This window comes from Leptodactylus fuscus, chromosome 9 (genome assembly GCF_031893055.1).
Source record: "Leptodactylus fuscus isolate aLepFus1 chromosome 9, aLepFus1.hap2, whole genome shotgun sequence".
NCBI lineage: Eukaryota > Metazoa > Chordata > Amphibia > Anura > Leptodactylidae > Leptodactylus > Leptodactylus fuscus.
In genome coordinates this window covers 45,460,456-45,480,397 of record NC_134273.1, presented here as the reverse complement: position 1 = coordinate 45,480,397, position 19,942 = coordinate 45,460,456, and the positions used below count along the sequence as shown (strand labels likewise).

Genomic DNA, 19,942 nt, shown 5'->3' with positions numbered 1-19,942 from the left:
GTCAATAGATCGATGGGTTAATCCACATGACTTTTTTTTTTTTTTTTTTTTTTTTTTTTTTTGTAAAAGCACCTTTTCATCCACCACTGTAAATGGTGAACAATATATAATAAGATGGATGAAAAAGGGATCGCCCCTCAACTGTAGTTACTTTTTAAAGCATGGGCTGGTAATATTTCTTCAGTTTCTCACATTTATTTGCTAATTTTATCCTTTTTAGGCGGGTATACATTTCCTATCTAGATAGTGTTCACTTTTTTCGGCCCAAGTCTCTGAGGACTGCTGTCTACCATGAAATTTTAATTGGGTACTTGGAGTATGTAAAGAAGCTTGGGTAAGTGTCACAGCCTTTGCTTAATTACAGATACCTTTCCAGTTTGTGTGGCTTATCCTGCATGAGCATCTTATTTCAATATTTTCTGGCAGGTACACAACAGGGCATATATGGGCCTGTCCTCCTAGTGAAGGAGATGACTATATTTTCCACTGTCACCCCATGGACCAGAAGATACCAAAACCTAAACGCCTCCAAGAATGGTACAAGAAGATGTTGGATAAGTCTGTGTCAGAGCGTATTGTTCATGACTACAAGGTCTGTATGGCTTTTTTTTTTTTTTTGTCTTTTTTTAAATTTTATTTTACATCACTTCCCTAATGCTTTTCATTGGTCATCACATTAAAGAAAATTTGTCATAAGAAAATTATTTTTTTTCTGAAGTTATGTTAAAAACTATTTTAAAATTATTCTCCATTTCATTGTATTTTAAGCATTATATTCTGAAATTTTCACTCGTGCCATTTGGTGTAATAGACTAATAATTGAATATTCTCCTTGTGTTTTTTTTCCCCAGCAGTAACCTAATTTACATTTTAAGCAGAATTGTAATAGAGAACCAATATATAAATAACGCCCATATAACACCCAGCACAAAAATGTCAACTCTAGCATGTCTTGAAAACTCTCCCATAGATCTCAAGTCTGCACCTCACTTGCTTCTGCTTTATTGCACATTCAAAGCCACATCACCAACTACTAACTACACTAGAGAAGAGGCTCAAGCCCGATAATCCTATACAGAAAACAGAACAGAGGGGGAAAAAGTCAAAATCTAGTTTACATTTTGGTAACATAGAATTAAACTTAAAGGGGTTGTCCAGTTTCAGATCACTATTGAGACAAATGCTGCTGTTCTACAATTTCCTAATATACTTTGTGTTAATTCCTCATGGCTTTTCTAGATCTCTGCTTGCTGTCATTCATTCTGCTTACTCCTAGTGGTTAAAAATCTGTCCATGGTCATGTGATGGATACACGTGCACAGCTCATTGCCAGGCAGATGTCTGAGTAGTGTTTTGACTGTAACTGCATTTAGCCCAAGTTACAAGGGGAATGTAACAGCATAGATCTGGGTCCTCTAGGACACAGCAGCTAGTACAGTTCCCGACTCCTAGCTGATCACTTGACCACAAGGCCAGAAAGGGAACTACATCATGGCGGCTCCCATAGCTGTGTACACAGCACTCATCATATTGAGCCCTATAAGGATGAAGGGTTGCATATTTAAAGGAGTTGTGTAGTTATGGACACTTATTCCATGTCTAGTGAATAGGGAATAAGTGTCACAATTGCTGGGGGTCTGATCACCAGGTCCCTTAGTGATAAGGACGACTGAGAACAGAAAGTCCTCCTAAGGCACCCATGCGAATGGAGTACCAGTGCGCTTTTGTGGCCGGTGCTTCATTAATTTCTTTGGGGCTTATGGAACTGTAATGTCTTGCAACACATGTAACCCTGTAGAAGTGAATGGAGCAACAGTGATGCAAGCTCGCTGGTGAAGCTTTTGGTTACACTGATCACTGGGGTCGGACACTTTATCCCCTTTGCTGTTGGTAAAAGGATGTGTCGATTAAAGGCATAACCCCTTCAAGAGTGGACCACCCAAGTGTATATAGTCAACGGGCAGTTTGGAACTGGTTAATAAACAAATGACCAAGAATTTATAAATTGGGTAATCTGTAACGTGCTTTTTTTTTTTTCTTTCTCCCAATTCATGCAAACAGGATATTTTTAAGCAGGCAACAGAGGACAGGCTTACAAGTGCAAAGGAATTGCCATATTTTGAAGGTGACTTCTGGCCAAATGTTCTAGAAGAAAGCATCAAAGAACTGGAACAGGAGGAGGAAGAAAGAAAACGGGAAGAAAATACTGGCAATGAAAGCATTGAGGTGAATATGTGTTTTTGGTTTTAACTAAAATTGTTCAGAAATGTGAATGCATTACACATGCTTAATAAAAAATAAATAAATAAAAAGACTTGACCATGTTGGGATACATAGTTTTTACAATGTGAAGACTGAATTCATACATTGAAGTAACCAAACGGGTTATTTGTGGCATTACTACTTTTGAGTGGTAGGTTTTTCGGTCTATATAAACTGTAAAATACGATTTGCTTTACTCCTGGTCTTTGAGTACTGCTTAGCTTACTTGTGACCTGTATCTCTTTTAAAGTCCTTCTTTTCTTTTCCTGTAACCAGTTTTTTCATCTAATGTACATGACAATGATACTGTCATGTGGATGATATACATTTTCTCATAATATGGTTTTATTAAATATTTTTTTGGAGAAATCAGTCCAGTTTTCAGTTTAATAGCAAAGGACACCTGACAGACCCCATTATAGTCAATGGGGTCCATCAGACTTTGTATTTAACTGCTGTTAGTAACTGCGCCTGTCCATTGTTCTGGTCTTTCAGTTTAAAAATACTAGAAAGAAAATTTCTTAACAATCTGATGTTTTGTGCTTAAAAAGGTTGGGAAAGGTGATAGCAAAAATGCCAAGAAGAAGAACAATAAAAAGACAAGTAAGAACAAGAGCAGTTTAAGTCGAGGAAGTAAGAAGAAGCCGGGAATGCCCAATGTTTCCAATGATTTGTCTCAAAAACTATATGCTACTATGGAGAAACATAAAGAGGTTGGTGGTTCATAAATTAGACGCTAATACAATGCTGTGCATGTACTTGTGGAAAGTAATTTATCAAATATATTAATAAAAAGTGAAATTAGCATTAAACTTTCAGCTGCTGTTATAGGGAGGGGTTTGCTGAACATTTTTGTCATGTACCATACCTTATTGACCTGTTGTACTTTTTGCAGTGAACATGTTCTAAAGTTCTCCCCAGCAATGTTCTACCTCAGCTTGCCATATTCACCCTGTATTTCCACCATATAAAGCTATTGTACATATCTTGGAGAGGTGTCACTTCATACCTGGTTCTCTGCTTTTAGTTACAGCTAGAAAAGAAACTGAGACTATTGACTATTAGTTTTTCTTTTCTATTTTTCATTTGCCAGTTTTGATCTTATTTTTGCTTTTTTTTAATGATATAGGTCTTTTTTGTTATCCGATTGATTGCTGGACCTTCTGCAAACTCTCTTCCCCCAATTGTGGAACCAGATCCCTTAATCCCTTGTGACTTAATGGATGGGCGGGATGCCTTTCTAACTCTGGCCAGAGATAAGCACTTGGAGTTCTCATCTTTGCGTAGAGCCAAATGGTCAACAATGTGCATGTTAGTTGAACTTCACACCCAAAGTCAGGACCGGTTTGTTTATACCTGCAATGAATGCAAGCATCATGTGGAAACCAGATGGCACTGCACGGTTTGTGAGGTAAGTGTAGTTTTCTTGTGCTTGATATACAACTGATATAGAATTATAGATAATATAGTTGATTCGCTAATGTTAGTGTGCCAGAATTGTTTATGCCACCTTCATTACCTTTGAGACACTTTGAGCGCCTGTCTGTCTCTGTCAAGATGCATGGTTTAGCTGCAAAGGGATTGTCTTTGCTGAAAAGGGCTGCTTAACAGTGTATCTACCAGAACCCCCACACAGCAAGTGTTTAGATTCCTCAGTAATCTGAACGTTTAGTGCCCACGGTCAGTGAGGGCTCTGTTCACATTCATTGCTGCTGGTTCCCTGCTGCTTTGACACCATCCACAGTCTATTAGACATGGTTGGTAAATCTAAATCACTATAAACCTTGCTCAATTTCTTAAATATAAAAAACTTTTTTTTTTTTTCATCGAACTGCATATTTTCTTTGTGAGATTAAGCTTGTCTAACTTTATTTTGATGGAAACTTTTTTTTTTCTTCTCTTAGGATTACGATTTATGCATTACTTGCTTTAATACAAAAACCCATGAGCACAAAATGGAGAAACTTGGCCTTGGTTTGGACGATGAGAGTAACAACCAGCAAGCTACAGCAACACAGAGCCCAGGAGATTCTCGTCGACTAAGCATACAACGTTGCATCCAGTCTTTAGTTCATGCTTGCCAGTGCCGTAATGCAAATTGTTCTTTGCCGTCATGTCAGAAGATGAAGAGAGTGGTTCAGCACACAAAGGGCTGTAAGCGCAAAACAAATGGCGGTTGTCCTATTTGCAAGCAGCTCATTGCTCTATGTTGCTATCATGCTAAACACTGCCAAGAGAACAAGTGCCCTGTGCCATTCTGCCTCAATATCAAGCAGAAGTTACGGCAACAGCAATTACAGCACAGACTTCAACAAGCTCAAATGCTGCGGAGGCGTATGGCTAGCATGCAGAGAACAGGCGTAGTGGGCCCCCAGCAAGGGCTCCCCTCACCAAATTCTGCTGGCCCAACAACGCCTACTGGACAGCAACCTCCAACACCCCAGACCCCTCAACCCCAATCCCAACAGCCATCCCAGCCTCCACCACCACCACCTAATAGTATCCCTCCATATGGTATGGCACGGGCTCCATCTTCCAGTAGTTTATCACAAGGTAAGGCAGCTGGACAAATTACTCCTCCCACACCACCCCAGGGAGGGTCAGTGCAGCAGCCTGGTCCTCCTCCAGCTGCTGTGGAGATGGCCATGCAAATTCAGCGGGCAGCAGAGACTCAAAGGCAGATGGCAAAGACGCAGATTTTCCCTCGGCCCATAATGAATTCACACCAAATGCAACCCATGCAGCAAATGGGCATGAACCCACAGCAAGGTCCACGAGGACCAAGTCTTATGGATTCTGGAATGAGTCCAGCAGGCATGCCACAGCCTCCACAGCAGCCGCAACCTCCGTGGGTACAAACAAGCATTGGTCCATCCCAAGCAATGCAGCCAAACATGCAAAGATCTCCTGTTATGCCTGTACAACAGGGGCAAGCAATAAATATGCCTCCACAGCAAGGTATGGGACAGGTTCCTGGACCAAGCCAAGGTAAACAAGGTTCCTTGCCACAAGCAGCACTTCAAAACCTTTTGCGTACTTTACGGTCCCCCAGTTCACCAATGCAACAGCAGCAAGTGCTTAATATTCTGCACTCTAATCCACAATTATTGGCTGCTTTTATCAAACAGAGAGCAGCCAAATACGCTAGTAACCAAGCCCCACAAAATGTTGGCAACATGCCAGGAATGCCATCCCAAGTTGTCCACCCAAATGCAGGCATGCAGGGCATGAATCCAATGCCATCAGTAGGACCGCGTCCTACCATGTCTCAGCAGCCTCAAGCGCCTCAGCAGCAATCCCCTCAACAACCGCCAACCCAAACTGGTATAGCAGGTATGAATTCGCAGGGGCCACAAGTGAATATGAACCATGCTGGAATATCCCCACAGTTTCGAGAGATGATTCTTAGACGTCAGCAAATGTTGCAGCAACAACAACAGCAGCAGCAGCAACAACAACAACAAGGAGCTGGTCCCGGAATGGTAAACCATAGTCAATTTCAGCAGCATCAGGTTATGGGCGGTTACACGCAACAACAACAGCAGCAACGACTTCAGCACCATATGCAGATGCAACAAGGTAGCATTGGACAGATGAGCCAGGGAATACCTGGAGACCCTGGCAATAGTTTGCAGACCTTCCAGCAACGCCTTTTGCACCAGCAGATTGGATCTCCAGCACAGCAGAATCCAATGAGTCCACAGCAACATATGTTGCCAGGTCCTACCCAGTCGCCTCACCTCCAAGGCCAGCAACTCCCTCCTTCATTAAGTAACCAGGTGCGTTCTCCACAGCCTGTACCATCTCCACGTCCCCAGTCTCAGCCCCCTCATTCTAGCCCATCTCCACGTATGCAACCCCAGCCATCCCCTCATCATGTTTCTCCCCAGACAAGCTCTCCTCATCCTGGTATGGTAGGTGTTGGGCAGGGAAACCCTATGGATCAAGGACACTATGGGAGCCCGGATCCCTCAGCTATGTTGTCCCAAATGGCTGGCCTTCATGGAGGGGGAATCTCTGACCTGGGTCTGAGTGCGGACAACTCGGACCTTAATCCCAGCCTTTCACAGAGTACACTAGATATCCACTAAGAATTGGGGACAGAAGGAAGTCACACTTCCATCCTTCTTTACTTCGGCAAAGACTGTGTAAGAAATCCAGAAAAAAAAACAAACTTATTTTCTTCTCAGACTGACTTTTTATATTGAAGAACAGCTGTGTTTCTTTTTGTGGATTGGGGAGGGTGGGAAGAAGGGCTTGTGGGTATTTTCAGGTTTTGATTTGTTTTTCATATTTTTTTTTTTAAATTCTCCAGAGACGCTGTGCTTAAGGTTAAATAAAAACAAAAAAAATCAAAACAAAAGAAAAGCCTGCAGAGAGTGGGGAGGGCGTATAGTAATATTATAATTATTACAAAGAATATATTTTCAGTGGCTGGGCCAGCCTCTTGATATCTTCCTGTTATGATGCAGAGTATTCCCTAGCTCCTGATCTTCTTCACACCTAACATGACTATCTGTTTTTATGTTGTGAATTTCGGTTTGTCTTATATTTTCTTAAATTAATGAAAATGTTGACTGTTTTTATTTGGTGTTGGACGGTTTTTGTATAGCCATTTTCCCTGTGTTACCATCCTTGTCAGTTGTTGTCTTTAGTCCATGTCAATATATTTCTTTCACTGGCCACAAATTGCACTCAACACAGGGCTCACGCTCTTTCCTCTTGCTGTGATTTTATTAAATGTACTATAATATTTTATATAAAAAATATTATATTATATTTGATTCCCATTTAGTGGAATCGCCAATCGCGGTTGGAAAGGGTTATTTTTGTATGGTCAGTTGCCCTTTTCCCGGGCATAGATTGTTTAAATTGGTGAGAAGGGACTGCTGTGCTCCAAACACAGAGGTTTTCAGAGGATGGTTTAATGTTGCTTTAAAACAGAAGAGATATATATATATATATATATACATATATATAAATAAATCTATATATATAAATAACTAAAATAGCCCCACTCTTTTCTGTGCTGTAGCGGATCGGGTAAAAGGCATAAGAATAATGTAAATTTTTACCCTTTTGCCTTGGTAACCTCATCTTTACAAAAGAAAAAGAAGCCCAGAAAAATATTCTGTTAAGGCAAGTATTTGCAACCTAAATGGTGTTATGTATACATGTTTCAAAGGGGCATCAAGGAAATATATTTTGTTTATTTTACTATATTATTGCACCAGCCAGGTCAGATGTACTATATTTATTGGACTGTCGATTCTGGAAAAAGGTTAATAGTTATTAAACACTTTTTTTTTCCTTTTTTTTTTATTTTTTTTTTATTTTTATTTTTTTGTGTTTTCCCCATTCATGTTACTGAAACATCTGAGTGAAAGAGAACTGAGAATGCCAGTGTTTGCCATGATGCTGGTCATGACTGTTCAGTACTTTCTTCTTTGGAAAAATTGTACATGGAGAAACATGAAAGAGACTATTGTCTTTCCATGTCTCCCCCTTCTTTCGATAACGTGGTGTTAAATGGTGTAAATCATGCAATGAACCGGGCTCTCCTAAATACAAAATTGAAATCACTGTACAAATTGTTGCATTTCATTTATTACTTATTGTTAAATAAACTGTGTGAGACAGATAATTCTGAGACTACTCTTTTCTCCGGTGAGAACTATACTGAATATTCTGTAGGTCTAAAAAATTAGGTTTTCTAAATAATAAGTTTGTAGTCGTTCCTTCTTCAGGTCTTATGTTTTTTAGTGCAAACCACCAGCCTGCAAGAATCATGAAAAATGTCTGTTATCTTTCCGGTACACAAGACGTCAATATGAACATTGTAGACAAAATGGACAAATATGACTACACCCGTCTCCGTATTCACCGCATGTTAGGCTTCTCAATGTGTTTTCCCGTTTGCAGCCATCGTTCTCTTCAAGGCGGCACTGTTCACAGCCATTGCTTTAAGGTTGCCATGCCAACATGTGAAGCTTTAGCTGGCTCTACAGAGTGCTGTCTCATTCTCCAATCTTGAGCTTCGAGGGATATTTATTGTGTAACAGCAAAAAGCACAGTGTGCACGTAGAAAAGTAACCTTGGTATAAACAATTGATGCAAAATATACATAGTATAAAACAGGAATAGGATCATGTAAACCCACAGTAGAGCTGAAAAAAGGATAGGTAAAAAGGAAGGGGTTAATAGCGCCAAGGACCATAGGAGGGGGGAGGGGAAAACCCTACCTAAGGAAAAGAAACCTGAAAACTCACAACCAGGTACATGACAATGTTGAAGAGAATATGACTGATCTGAGATATTGGGAAGAGTGTTAAGAAATGGAGTAAAGGACTCTCCACCACAGTTGTAGCATAGAAGTGGTCACTTTAGAGGTTGGTGGAATCCATAAAAGAGATTGTAGTGAGGCTGGGGTGATCGGGGTTGATGCAATTAGAGATGAGCGAGTACTGTTCGGATCAGCCAATCCGAACAGCACGCTCGCATAGAAATGAATGGACGTAGCCGGCACGCGGGGGGTTAAGCGGCCGGCCGCCGTCAAAGCAGAAGTACCAGGTGCATCCATTCATTTCTATGGAGCGTGCTGTTCGGATCGGCTGATCCAAACAGTACTCGCTCATCTCTATTGGCAATCACTTCATTTTAGCGATTAGACTTGTGAGACTCTGGCAGCGATGTAATATTTATAGCGGAGGAATAAAGCCCGCTCCGAGACTGTATTAGCCAGTATTCCTGGGGACTGACTTTGGCTTGTTACTGGATATCCGCTTGCTTACAGATTTGGTTTTGTGTTTGAACTTTTGGACTTGACCTCGGTTTGAACACATTTTATTCCTCACTTGGATAATTCTGTGCTTTTCTCTTTTCATCCAGCTTGTGTGCTTTTTCTCTGTAGTTTTGCTGCTCTGATCTAGTCTGCATTTGCTCCTGTTTTTTTGCACCAGGTCCTGATCCGGCTAAATCCATCCGACCTCACGGCAGGTTCTGGTGAAGGCATTGTGGTATTTCTGTAGATTGTTCTACTGTTTTGTTATGTCAATTTCTGCAGTTTTGGGAATTGCCTTAGGGAGCGTTCACACTTGCACCCGTGTCTGCCCACCTTCATTTGAATGGGTTTCAAAAGCAAACTGTCATTGTCTGTATGCAGACATTGTGTCTGTCCCCAAAAAAAAAAAAGCCAGTTTCTCTGCGGAGAGGCTGCATACGGACAACTGCGGTTTGCTTTTAAAACATACTCAATGAATGGGTTTTAAAACTGACCACTGGGGAGCCGTCCCCTATGCAGTTTTACCAGGGAATAGGATGGAGACCTGGCGGGAGGACACAAGCGCAAGTGTGAATGCCCCCTCAAGGCAATCCCATTCCACCTCATATACAAACACTTGGTGACCCCTTACTGTAGTAAAATGTCTTTTTGGCATTCTGGGAGAGCAGGAGTGTGGGGATCTGGCAAAACACGAGGTAGTGAATAATGTTTTATGGTATTCTCTGGGATCTGTTGGCCTTTAAAGCATAGCAGAAAACATTTCTCATATGAAGAGTAATCTTTGTTATTTACCTTCTTAAAGATATCCCTTTTCTATTTTTTTTATTTAATTTTTTTTTAAGACTTGAGTTCCATTTTACATATTAGGGCTAGTTCACACGGGTCTAGTTACCGTGTATTTTGGTCCAGATTTTGATGTGGAAAGCGCGTTAGATTCAGGACCAAAATGCGCCTGCTATGGCTTCTGACAGTCGCAGCTTCTCGTTTCGTAGTAGGCTCAAATAAATGGGCCTAGTCCGGAGGGATTGTCTTGATGCGCTGCAGTGTCCGCCTCAATAAAGGGCGGCTCGCTTCTTTTTTCCATGAGCGGCAACAAACTACTTATGGAAAATAAGATCGCTATTGGTCTACATAGACCTCTATTGTGAGGGGGTGGATTCCATGCCAAAATCTGCCCCCTCTTGCCCCGTGTGAACTAGCCCTTAGTTTCTAGAGATGGGAGAAGGCGGCTGCTATAAGGCTACTTTATTCTTATTACCTCATTCTGTGCAATGATAAAATGTTATCTTGAAGATTCACCAGAGCCAGAAAAGCCTCCGGACATACGTTGTAGCTGACAGTAGCATTCACAGTACTTTGTTTTCTTCTCTCTATATAAACTAATATGTACAAAGGAACTTACTGTAATAAATGTAGAAAGAAAGTCTTATAGACACAGGGCCCATGATGCAGAAACACAAGTGTTGCAGATTTTGCTGCAGTTTTTTGAGCAACGCCAAGAGTGGATACAAAAGGAATGGGAAATGTATAAGAAGTTCTTCTACTTCTACCCTCTGCATTCCTGGCTTTGGCTCAAAAATACTGCAGCAAAATCTGCAACAAAAAGCTGCATTTCTGCAACGTGAGGCCCCAGACATAAGGCAATTAAAGTTCATTGTATTCACCCATGCTGTTCATTTCTGAAATGTTTTTTTGTTTTGTTTTTTATAACCGGGGGTGCACTTTAAATGCCAGAGAATACCATATGTTTTCACTACCTAGTGTTCTGCTTATCCCCCCCACTTTCTTGCTGCTCTTGGATGCCAAAAAGGCATTTTACTGCATTGTGGTCCCACAAATGACAAATGGAGCACTGTCAGAGGAACATATTGGAGGAGGTTTATGAAGCTAAATGCACCTGAGTTCTGTCGTTATTTGCAACAAAATAAACCTGTCTTAATGTCTTGTGCCAAATGAAGTGTATTAGTTTTCAGACACTTTCATGACTTGTATGGAAAGTGGGCGTGGCTTATCAAACTGGGCTTGATGTCAATTGTGATACAATGCACCAAGCTATGCACCAAATTTTGGACCATTTTTCTGGGGTAAAGTTAGACTTGACATTCTGACAATGCAAGCAGTAGTTTGGTAAATCTGGCACCGTTTAAAGGGGTTTTTCCAGCCCCAAATTGATTTTTCATACTGATGACCAATCCTATCCACAGGATAGATCAACTATTCTAGCAGCCTCCAGATGTTATAAATGTGTGTGTATGAATCTATCTATATAGAATACATGTAAAATTCAGGTTTTTTTTTTTTTTGTTTGTTTTTTACCATATACCGTATTTTCCGGACTATAAGGCGCACATAAAAACCTACGATTTCCTCAGAAATCGTAAGTGCGCCTTATAGTCTGGTGCGCTTTATATATGGATGGAAGCGGCGGCAAAGTCTGCGTGCCGCTTCCATACATACATAAAAGGCACCGTAAGGGTGCATTCACACTACGGAACACTAGCGTGTATCACAGCCGTACACGCCGGCGTTACAGCAGGGCTGCCGGACACTTCCCATTCATTTCTATGGGAGCCGGCATGCGAGCGCTCCCCATAGAAATGAATGGAAAAAAGCAGTCCATTCATTTCTATGGGGAGCGCTCGCATGCCGGCTCCCATAGAAATGAATGGGAAGTGTCCGGCAGCCCTGCTGTATCGCCGGCGTGTACGGCTGTGATACATGCTGGCGTTCCGTAGTGTGAATGCACCCTTAAAAGTTATATTAAACTACCCCCCCTGAAACAGAATGTGAAACTTACCGAACGGTGCAGGGTGGGCGGGCATTCAGGCCTTCTCTTCCTCCGATGTTCTGTCCTCCTCCAGCGCTCGCGAACTGATAATGGCCTGGGCGCATGCGCAATATCATAATGCTTCTACTACGGCTACTGCGCATGCGCCCAGGCCATTATCAGTTCGCGAGCGCACCGGACTGCGCCTTATAGTCCGGTGCGCCTTATATATGAACCGAGACGGACTATAAGGCGCTCATGGGCAATGCGCCTTATAGTCTGTAAAATACGGTACTACAGTTTTGGTTTTCAGCGCACAAGCCATTCTGTGTACATCCTGCTGAGCGTTGGTCACTGATGTGTTATTGATCATTATTTGTGCTCTGTTGTTTTTGATACATGGTTTTTGGTTTGTTTTTTTTTTCTTCTAATAAACAGTCTACAGGTTTTGGGGCTTTTTTAGTGCACAAACCGTCTTTTTATGCATATTCTGCTACCACTGAGCATTGTTCATTGACATGCAGTACTGGAGTTATCAGAATAGCCTGATCCCATTGAAGACTCTATAGATTAATGTTACTTGAGGAAAAGAACAAATAAACTCCCCAATAGACTAAAATGTCATGCATAACAGTTAAGGTGATTGAGATGTATAAAGGTCTTGTTGGTGAGAGAAACTGGAAAATCTATAGATGGGAGATGTTACTGATATGCATCTGTGCTCAATTTTTGCCATGTATTTTTTTTTTTTGTTTCTTTAAATAATGATTAGAATTGTTGGCTACATATATAATGTAAATTTCAGGTAGTTTCGATACAGGGTCTCTTGTTCTGTCATACTGCAATCCATATTTGTGCACATTGGTCATTGGTACTCTGTAAATTTTTTGGTGCATAATTTTTTTTTTTTTTTTTTTTTTGTTCTTTCTAACATTCAAGTGGTTAGAATTATCCATCCATCCAGTCAGTAGTATTCAATAAATATTGAACACTTCTCCGATTTTCTAAGTAAATGTTTCTAAATGTGCTATTGTCATAAAAATCTCACCCATTGTCAGTAACAGCCCATCCAGTCCACACAAGCAAATCAAACTATAGTTGTCCATAAAGTAACACGTGAAGAAAGAGGTGCAAAAAGCCATGGAAAGTCCTGACAGCAGCTGAAATCTCAGTAATCTTCAGAAATTAGAAAGCAATCCTATCACAAAGTGAAATATATCAACTGGTTCAGCTGATGGCCTATAAGAAAGAGTCTCATTGCCAAGGTGCCACACAAGAAACATCTCATGATGGGTAAAACCAGTGAGCTGTTTCAAGACCTTTGCAGCCTTATTGTTGCAAAACATACCAATGGCATTAGTTACAGAAGAATTTCTGAACTACTGAAGGTACCAGTGAGCAGTACTGGGGGCCATAACATTTCACTATAAACCGGCCACGTCCATATGCTCCCCACAAGATTTCATACAGAGGAGTGTAAATTAGCAGCTGAGTTGTCCAAGAGCCAAGGACCACCTGTGGAGAGATCCAGAAAGATCTGGAATCAACAGGTACAATTGTATCAAAGAAAACAATAGGTAATGCCCTCAAGCTCTATGGCCTGTATGCACACTCACCATGCAAGACTCCATTTCTGAACAAACAGCATGTTCAAGCACATTTAAAATTTTCTCAACAACATTTAGACAAGCCTGTGAGATACTGAGAGAATATTCTGGTCAATTGAGACCAAAATTGAACTCTTTGGATGCCATAATGCACCATGCTTGGAGGCCACAAGGCACTGCATATCACCACGCAAGCATCATCACACCAAAAGTGAGGATTGCATCATAGTATGGGGCAGTTTTTCAGTATACAGCACTGGCAACTTCATGTAATTGAATAGATCACCATGTGTCTAAAAATCTATGGAAGTAACTAAAGCTCAGCGTTCATTGATGGAGCCAACCAAACCTTCAAGACTTGAAGCATGTTTGTGTGAAACAATGGGCCAAAATTACACCTGTCCTGACACACAGAGGCTTTTGTACGAAGGATTAAATACATTTCAGTACGCTTGTTCAGTACTTTACCTGTCATTACTCATTATTACACATAACTAACTTTATGGACATCTATGGTTTGATTTCTGCCTGTGTGGATTGGATGGGTTGTTACCGACATCTGCTGAGAATTTCATGTCAATAGCAACTATATTTACTTAGAAAATTGGTGACGTGTTCAATACTTATATGTATCTATATATACTACAGTATATGTATGTAGATAGACAAAATTGTTTTGCCTGTAACTTTTCTTTCCGTTGAAATATGAAGGCAGCACAAAACAGGTTAGTTTTGGAGAGATGAGAATTGTTACAGATGATTAAGACGCTGTTCTTGGAAGAGAGTTTCATTGCTAGAAAATCTGCAGATGGTCTCTGAGAACAAGTCATTCAGATACTTTACAGAATCAATCCTCTTGGATCTGAGGGTGATGGCTAGGACAACAAAAACTTCTGTGAGGACTGTGTCTCTCCTGACAGCTACCCTCAATACCTTCTGTGGAATGAGAGGATAGAAACATAGAGATAAGCATCTAAATTCTAAAGGTGCCATCAAATTTTAATTTTGAAGGTAGTTCAGGACAACCTTCATAGTCCAATTTTAATTTCTTGTATTTAGTGTCCTTGTTGGACTATCTGTTGAGCCTTCACTATCAGCTGACGAGTCAGATATTACCCTAAAAATTTAGGGTTTCTCCTCTTAGAGACTAAAATCCGTTTACTTGGGTTGAGGAGGAGAAAACTTAATCGGTTAATGCCTCAAAACCCTAATTAAATGAGAGCCAATCAAACAACCTGCTTGGAATAGCAATAAGCAAAATATAATTATTAGGGCCCGTTCACACGGGCACAGAGGGGGGCGGATTACGGCGCGGAATCCACGTCCTAATCCGCCCCCTCACAATGCTGGTCTATGGAGACCGCTACCTGTCGTTTTTCCTGCTAGTGTTTTTTTGCCGCTAGCAGAAAAAAGAAGCGACATGACCTTTCTTGAGGCGGATTCTGCCTCAGGAAGTCAATCGAAGTGAATGGGAGGCGGAAACTGTGTTGTGTTGTGTTTTTTTTCTGGCAAAAACTGTCGTGGTTTTTGGCAAAAATTGCACCCAAAAACAGTGATGCGTTTTTTTTTTTTCTAAGGTCCATTGACTGGCGTTTTCTGAAGCAGTTTTACAAAAAAAAAAAAAAAGCTCCAAAAAACGCTTCCTAATTAGGAAGTGTTTTTTTCCGGACCAAATTACGCAACACGGTATTCATGTGTGAACTAAGCCTTTTTTTTTATTTATTTATTTATTTTTACTTTTTTAAAGAGACTATCCTAATGTTTTAGCCACAATGATCTTTTGAACACATTAGTTAGAGCTTGCAGGTCTGGTTTTAAAGGAAATCCTAAGAATATCTAGATTTAATTGGCTAACCGGACCAGGGGTCCCAGCCATTCTCCTCTGCTGCTACTTGCCAGACCGGAGAGGATGTATAATCTGTGAAAGACGAAGGCGGGCACATTCAGTTTACAGTGGCCATTATCTTTGTTAGAGAATGGGGCAATTCTTCCCTTTGGCTGCCATCTTTCTTTTTGATTATTTTAAAAGCAGAAGAAATTAGACAGTGGTGTAGTTAGAAGAGGTGCAGCAGTGGCAGTCGCTACTGGGCCCTGGATGTTGAGTGGGCCCCAGAGGGGCCTCTGACACACACAGTATACCGCTGTTCTAAATGGCACAACGTGGGCAATATAGATTTTGAATTAGGCCCTGGAGCTTCAGGCTATGGGTTTGTCCCCATAGTTGGATTCTGAGAATAAACAGTCCTGGATCTGTGAGAAATCTTCCTTTTTATGTGCAGACGTAACCTTGGAAAATACCTGTAAATCTGGATTCTGAGCCAGCTGAAGAATCCTTTGGCCTTAGAAGTGACAGGCGCAAACATCAGTTTTTGCATCATCAGGTCCAGCAGACATGTGGCACATACCCTGTGTTTAGATCTGCTCTTCCCTTTGGAAAGAACATGCCCGGCTAGACCTCAAAATACAAAGAAAAGTGTTTGTAAATTCAGGAACACTGTAGGGACGTAATAGCCAAACTTAATTACAAAGACAACTGTGGGAACAATCTGTAGGGAAACGCTGAGTCAGTAAATACATTGGAAATATAAGAGGCAGGATACACATCTGCAACTGAAGGTACACTCTTTCTAAACACACTCTTCCTAAACACACTCTTCCTAAATAGAGATGAGCGAACACTAAAATGTTCGAGGTTCGAAATTCGATTCGAACAGCCGCTCAATGTTCGTGTGTTCGAACGGGTTTCGAACCCCATTATAGTCTATGGGGAACAGATACTCGTTAAGGGGGAAACCCAAATCCGTGTCTGGAGGGTCACCAAGTCCACTATGACACCCCAGGAAATGATGCCAACACCTCTGGAATGACACTGGGACAGCAGGGGAAGCATGTCTGGGGGCATCTAACACACCAAAGACCCTCTATTACCCCAACATCACTGCCTAACAACTACACACTTTCCACATTCAAAAAAACCTCTATCAAAGTGGGAAAATACCTGGAAACCTTCTTTACTCCCCAAATGGATGGACACAAACCCCAATTTAAGCTCAACAAACAGTAACAACCACCCCTTTAAATCACGTTCCCCATGACAACCACAAATGGAATAGGCAATGGGAATTCCAAAAGCCCTCACCCTTAACTGTCATTTTGAGTGTGTGTGTGTGTGTGTGTGTGTGTGTGTGTGTGTGTGTGTGTGTGTGTGTGTGTGATGTGGTAAGACCTTCCAAAATTCACTTTTCTAGCCCTTAACATGAGCCCTTCCAAACAAAGTTACATGACCTTAAGCTGAGCTACCAGCAGAGATTGAGGCCCTTGGCATGAGTAGAGCCTTGCACCAGCAGTGTTTTTGGCACTTAGGGTGAGTTGAGCCTTGTACCAGCGTGTGTCCCTTAACATCAGGCGGGCCCTAAGTTCTGCGCTTTGCACAAAAGTTCCACATTAACTAGGCTGAATGGTACAAAGATTAGTAGGCCCGAGAACCAGGAACAGGTCTTGCAATGGCTGTCGGATAACGCTTAAAGCACATTGTCCACCAGCCAGTCAGCCTCTACCTCCTCTTACCCAACAGTCTTGTCCTCCTTCCACCCAAAATTCCCAATCTTCTCAGAACAATAACCCCAACTGTCCCTGCTCCCCAGAGCTGTTCTCCCTTCCTTTGACTGTACCGCAACCTGCCCCTCCATTTCGCGATTCCACGGACCTAACAGACGAGTATCTGTGTCCAGATGCTCAAACACTAGAGTCTCCTCCATTCCATCTCCGGTCGATTTGGTGGCGGATGACCAGCAACCCACCCTCATCGACGACGATGAGACGCAGTTGCTGTCAGGGCAGCCAGTTGACATGCGCATTGTGCAGGAGGAGGAGGCGAGACAGGAGTTGGAAGAGGAGGTGGTGGACGACGAGGACACCGACCCCACCTGGACAAGGCAGATGTCAAGCTGGGAAAGTAGTGTGGATGTTGAGGCAGGTGCAGCACCAAAAAGGGTAGCTAGAGGCAGAGACATGTCCAGAGGCAGAGGTCAGCTGCTTTGCCGAAGCCAGGCCAGACCCGGAATGTCCGAAGATGTTCCCTTTTGTACCCAGCCCAGAAAAACTCCCCCATCGAGGGCACGTTTCTTGAAGGTGTAGAGTTTTTTCAAGGAATGCGCCGAGGACAGATATAGTGTCGTCTACACAATTTGCCTCTCGAAATCGAGTAGGGGCCCTGAGAAGAGCAACCTGTCCACCACTTCAATGCACCGTCATTTGGAATCCAAGCAATGGAATCAGTGGCAGGCAGCAACGGCAGGACAAACGTCGCCCGCCGTTCATGCCACTGCCTCTGCTCACAGTGCTGGCGATGCACTCCAGAGGACGAGCCAGGACATCACTTCATCTGCCTCCGCCACTTTGTTGACTTCTCCCTCATCCTCCCCTGTTTCTGTCTTATCTCCTTCTCCTGCACCATCAAAGGCACCATCAGGCGCTTCTTTACAACAACCCACCATCTCTCAGACATTGGAGCGCCGGCAGAAATACACCGCTAACCACCCACCCACGCAAGCCTAGAACGCCAACATCGCTAAACTGCTGGCCCAGGAGAGGTTGGCGTTCCGGCTTGTTGAAACTCCCGCCTTCCCGGACCTGATGGCAACTGTGGCACCTCACTATGCCGTCCCTAGCCGTCTCAACTTCTCCCGGTGTGGCGTCCCCGCCTTGCACCAGCACGTGTCACTCAACATCAGGTGGGCCCTTAGTTCCGCGCTTTGCTGCAAGGTCCACTTGACCACCGACACTTGGACAAGCGCCTGTGGTCAGGGATGCTGCAGTGCTTATCTTTAATGACAGGCAGGGTGAATGTGGTGGAGTCTGTTCCTCGGGTGCAAACTGGGGTGGCCTATCTCCTCTCCCAGGCCAAAATTCATGGCAGGAGTAGACTGAAACCCTACGACGCTGCAACCTCCACCACAGCTACTAGCGGCAAACGCTAAAACACTGGTGTGGGGAGACGTCAGCAGGCGGTGCTGAAGCTCATCAGCTTGGGGGACAGACAGCACAGTGCCTCCGAGGTCAGGGATGCCATCCTGGCTGAGATGGCATTTTTTTTTCCCTGCTACACCTGGGGCCTGGCATTTTTACGCCTGTGATAATGGCTGGAACCTGGTAGCGGCTCTGGAGCTTGCCAGCCTCCAACACGTTCCATGTTTGGCCCACGTCTAACCTAGTGGTGCAAAGTTTTTTAAAAACATACCCAAATGTACCGAAGCTACTGTTGAAAATGCGGCGCTTGTGCGCCCACTTTTGCAAGTGCACAGGAGTCGCTGCTAGCCTAAAAACACTCTAGCAAGGCCTACATCTGTCCAAACACAGGCTGTTGTCCGTCATTCACACACGCTGAAACCCTACAATACCATATCTTGAGCAGGGTGTGTGAGCTGCACAGACCTTTGATGGAGTTCCATCTACAAAACCCAAGGGTTCCTCAAAGTCAGCAACCAAAGTTTCTGCACCATGAGTTTCCAGGGGTGGCAGAGTTATGGCTAGGGGAAGAGGCATGGATAGGGATGATGTCTAGGGGCAAAAGCAGTGTGGATGTGGAGGCAAGCTAAGCAGGAAAAACTGGGGGTACAAGCTAAGGCATGGACTGGGGTGATGTCTAGGGGCAAAAGCAGTGTGGATGTGGAGGCAAGCTAAGCAGGAAAAACTGGGGATACAAGCTAAGGCATGGACTGGGGTGATGTCTAGGGGCAAAAGCAGTGTGGATGTGGAGGCAAGCTAAGCAGGAAAAACTGGGGGTACAAGCTAAGGCATGGACTGGGGTGATGTCTAGGGGCAAAAGCAGTGTGGATGTGGAGGCAAGCTAAGCAGGAAAAACTGGGGGTACAAGCTAAGGCATGGACTGGGGTGATGTCTAGGGGCAAAAGCAGTGTGGATGTGGAGGCAAGCTAAGCAGGAAAAACTGGGGGTACAAGCTAAGGCATGGACTGGGGTGATGTCTAGGGGCAAAAGCAGTGTGGATGTGGAGGCAAGCTAAGCAGGAAAAACTGGGGGTACAAGCTAAGGCATGGACTGGGGTGATGTCTAGGGGCAAAAGCAGTGTGGATGTGGAGGCAAGCTAAGCAGGAAAAACTGGGGGTACAAGCTAAGGCATGGACTGGGGTGATGTCTAGGGGCAAAAGCAGTGTGGATGTGGAGGCAAGCTAAGCAGGAAAAACTGGGGGTACAAGCTAAGGCATGGACTGGGGTGATGTCTAGGGGCAAAAGCAGTGTGGATGTGGAGGCAAGCTAAGCAGGAAAAACTGGGGGTACAAGCTAAGGCATGGACTGGGGTGATGTCTAGGGGCAAAAGCAGTGTGGATGTGGAGGCAAGCTAAGCAGGAAAAACTGGGGGTACAAGCTAAGGCATGGACTGGGGTGATGTCTAGGGGCAAAAGCAGTGTGGATGTGGAGGCAAGCAAAGCAGGGAAAATGGTGGCTAGAGGCAAAGGGATGTCCATAGGCAGCAAGGGCAAAGATGCAAAACTCTCCCGTTTCAAG

The 19,942-nt window shown here is 43.2% G+C and overlaps 1 protein-coding gene across 4 annotated transcripts in view; it reads left to right on the top strand.

Moving 5' to 3' along the window:
- The window catches only part of EP300 (EP300 lysine acetyltransferase), a 47,756-nt gene extending 39,850 nt beyond the window's left edge, over positions 1-7,906 (top strand). For all 4 annotated transcript variants that reach the window (XM_075286318.1, XM_075286316.1, XM_075286317.1 and 1 more), the window contains exons 26-31: positions 221-334; positions 427-592; positions 2,062-2,226; positions 2,814-2,975; positions 3,392-3,673; positions 4,167-7,906. In XM_075286318.1, coding sequence (XP_075142419.1) covers positions 221-334; positions 427-592; positions 2,062-2,226; positions 2,814-2,975; positions 3,392-3,673; positions 4,167-6,353 — 3,076 coding nt within the window. In that variant the 3' untranslated portion in view covers positions 6,354-7,906. The remainder of the gene's footprint in view (positions 1-220; positions 335-426; positions 593-2,061; positions 2,227-2,813; positions 2,976-3,391; positions 3,674-4,166) is intronic.
- Positions 7,907-19,942: the final 12,036 nt, after the last annotated feature.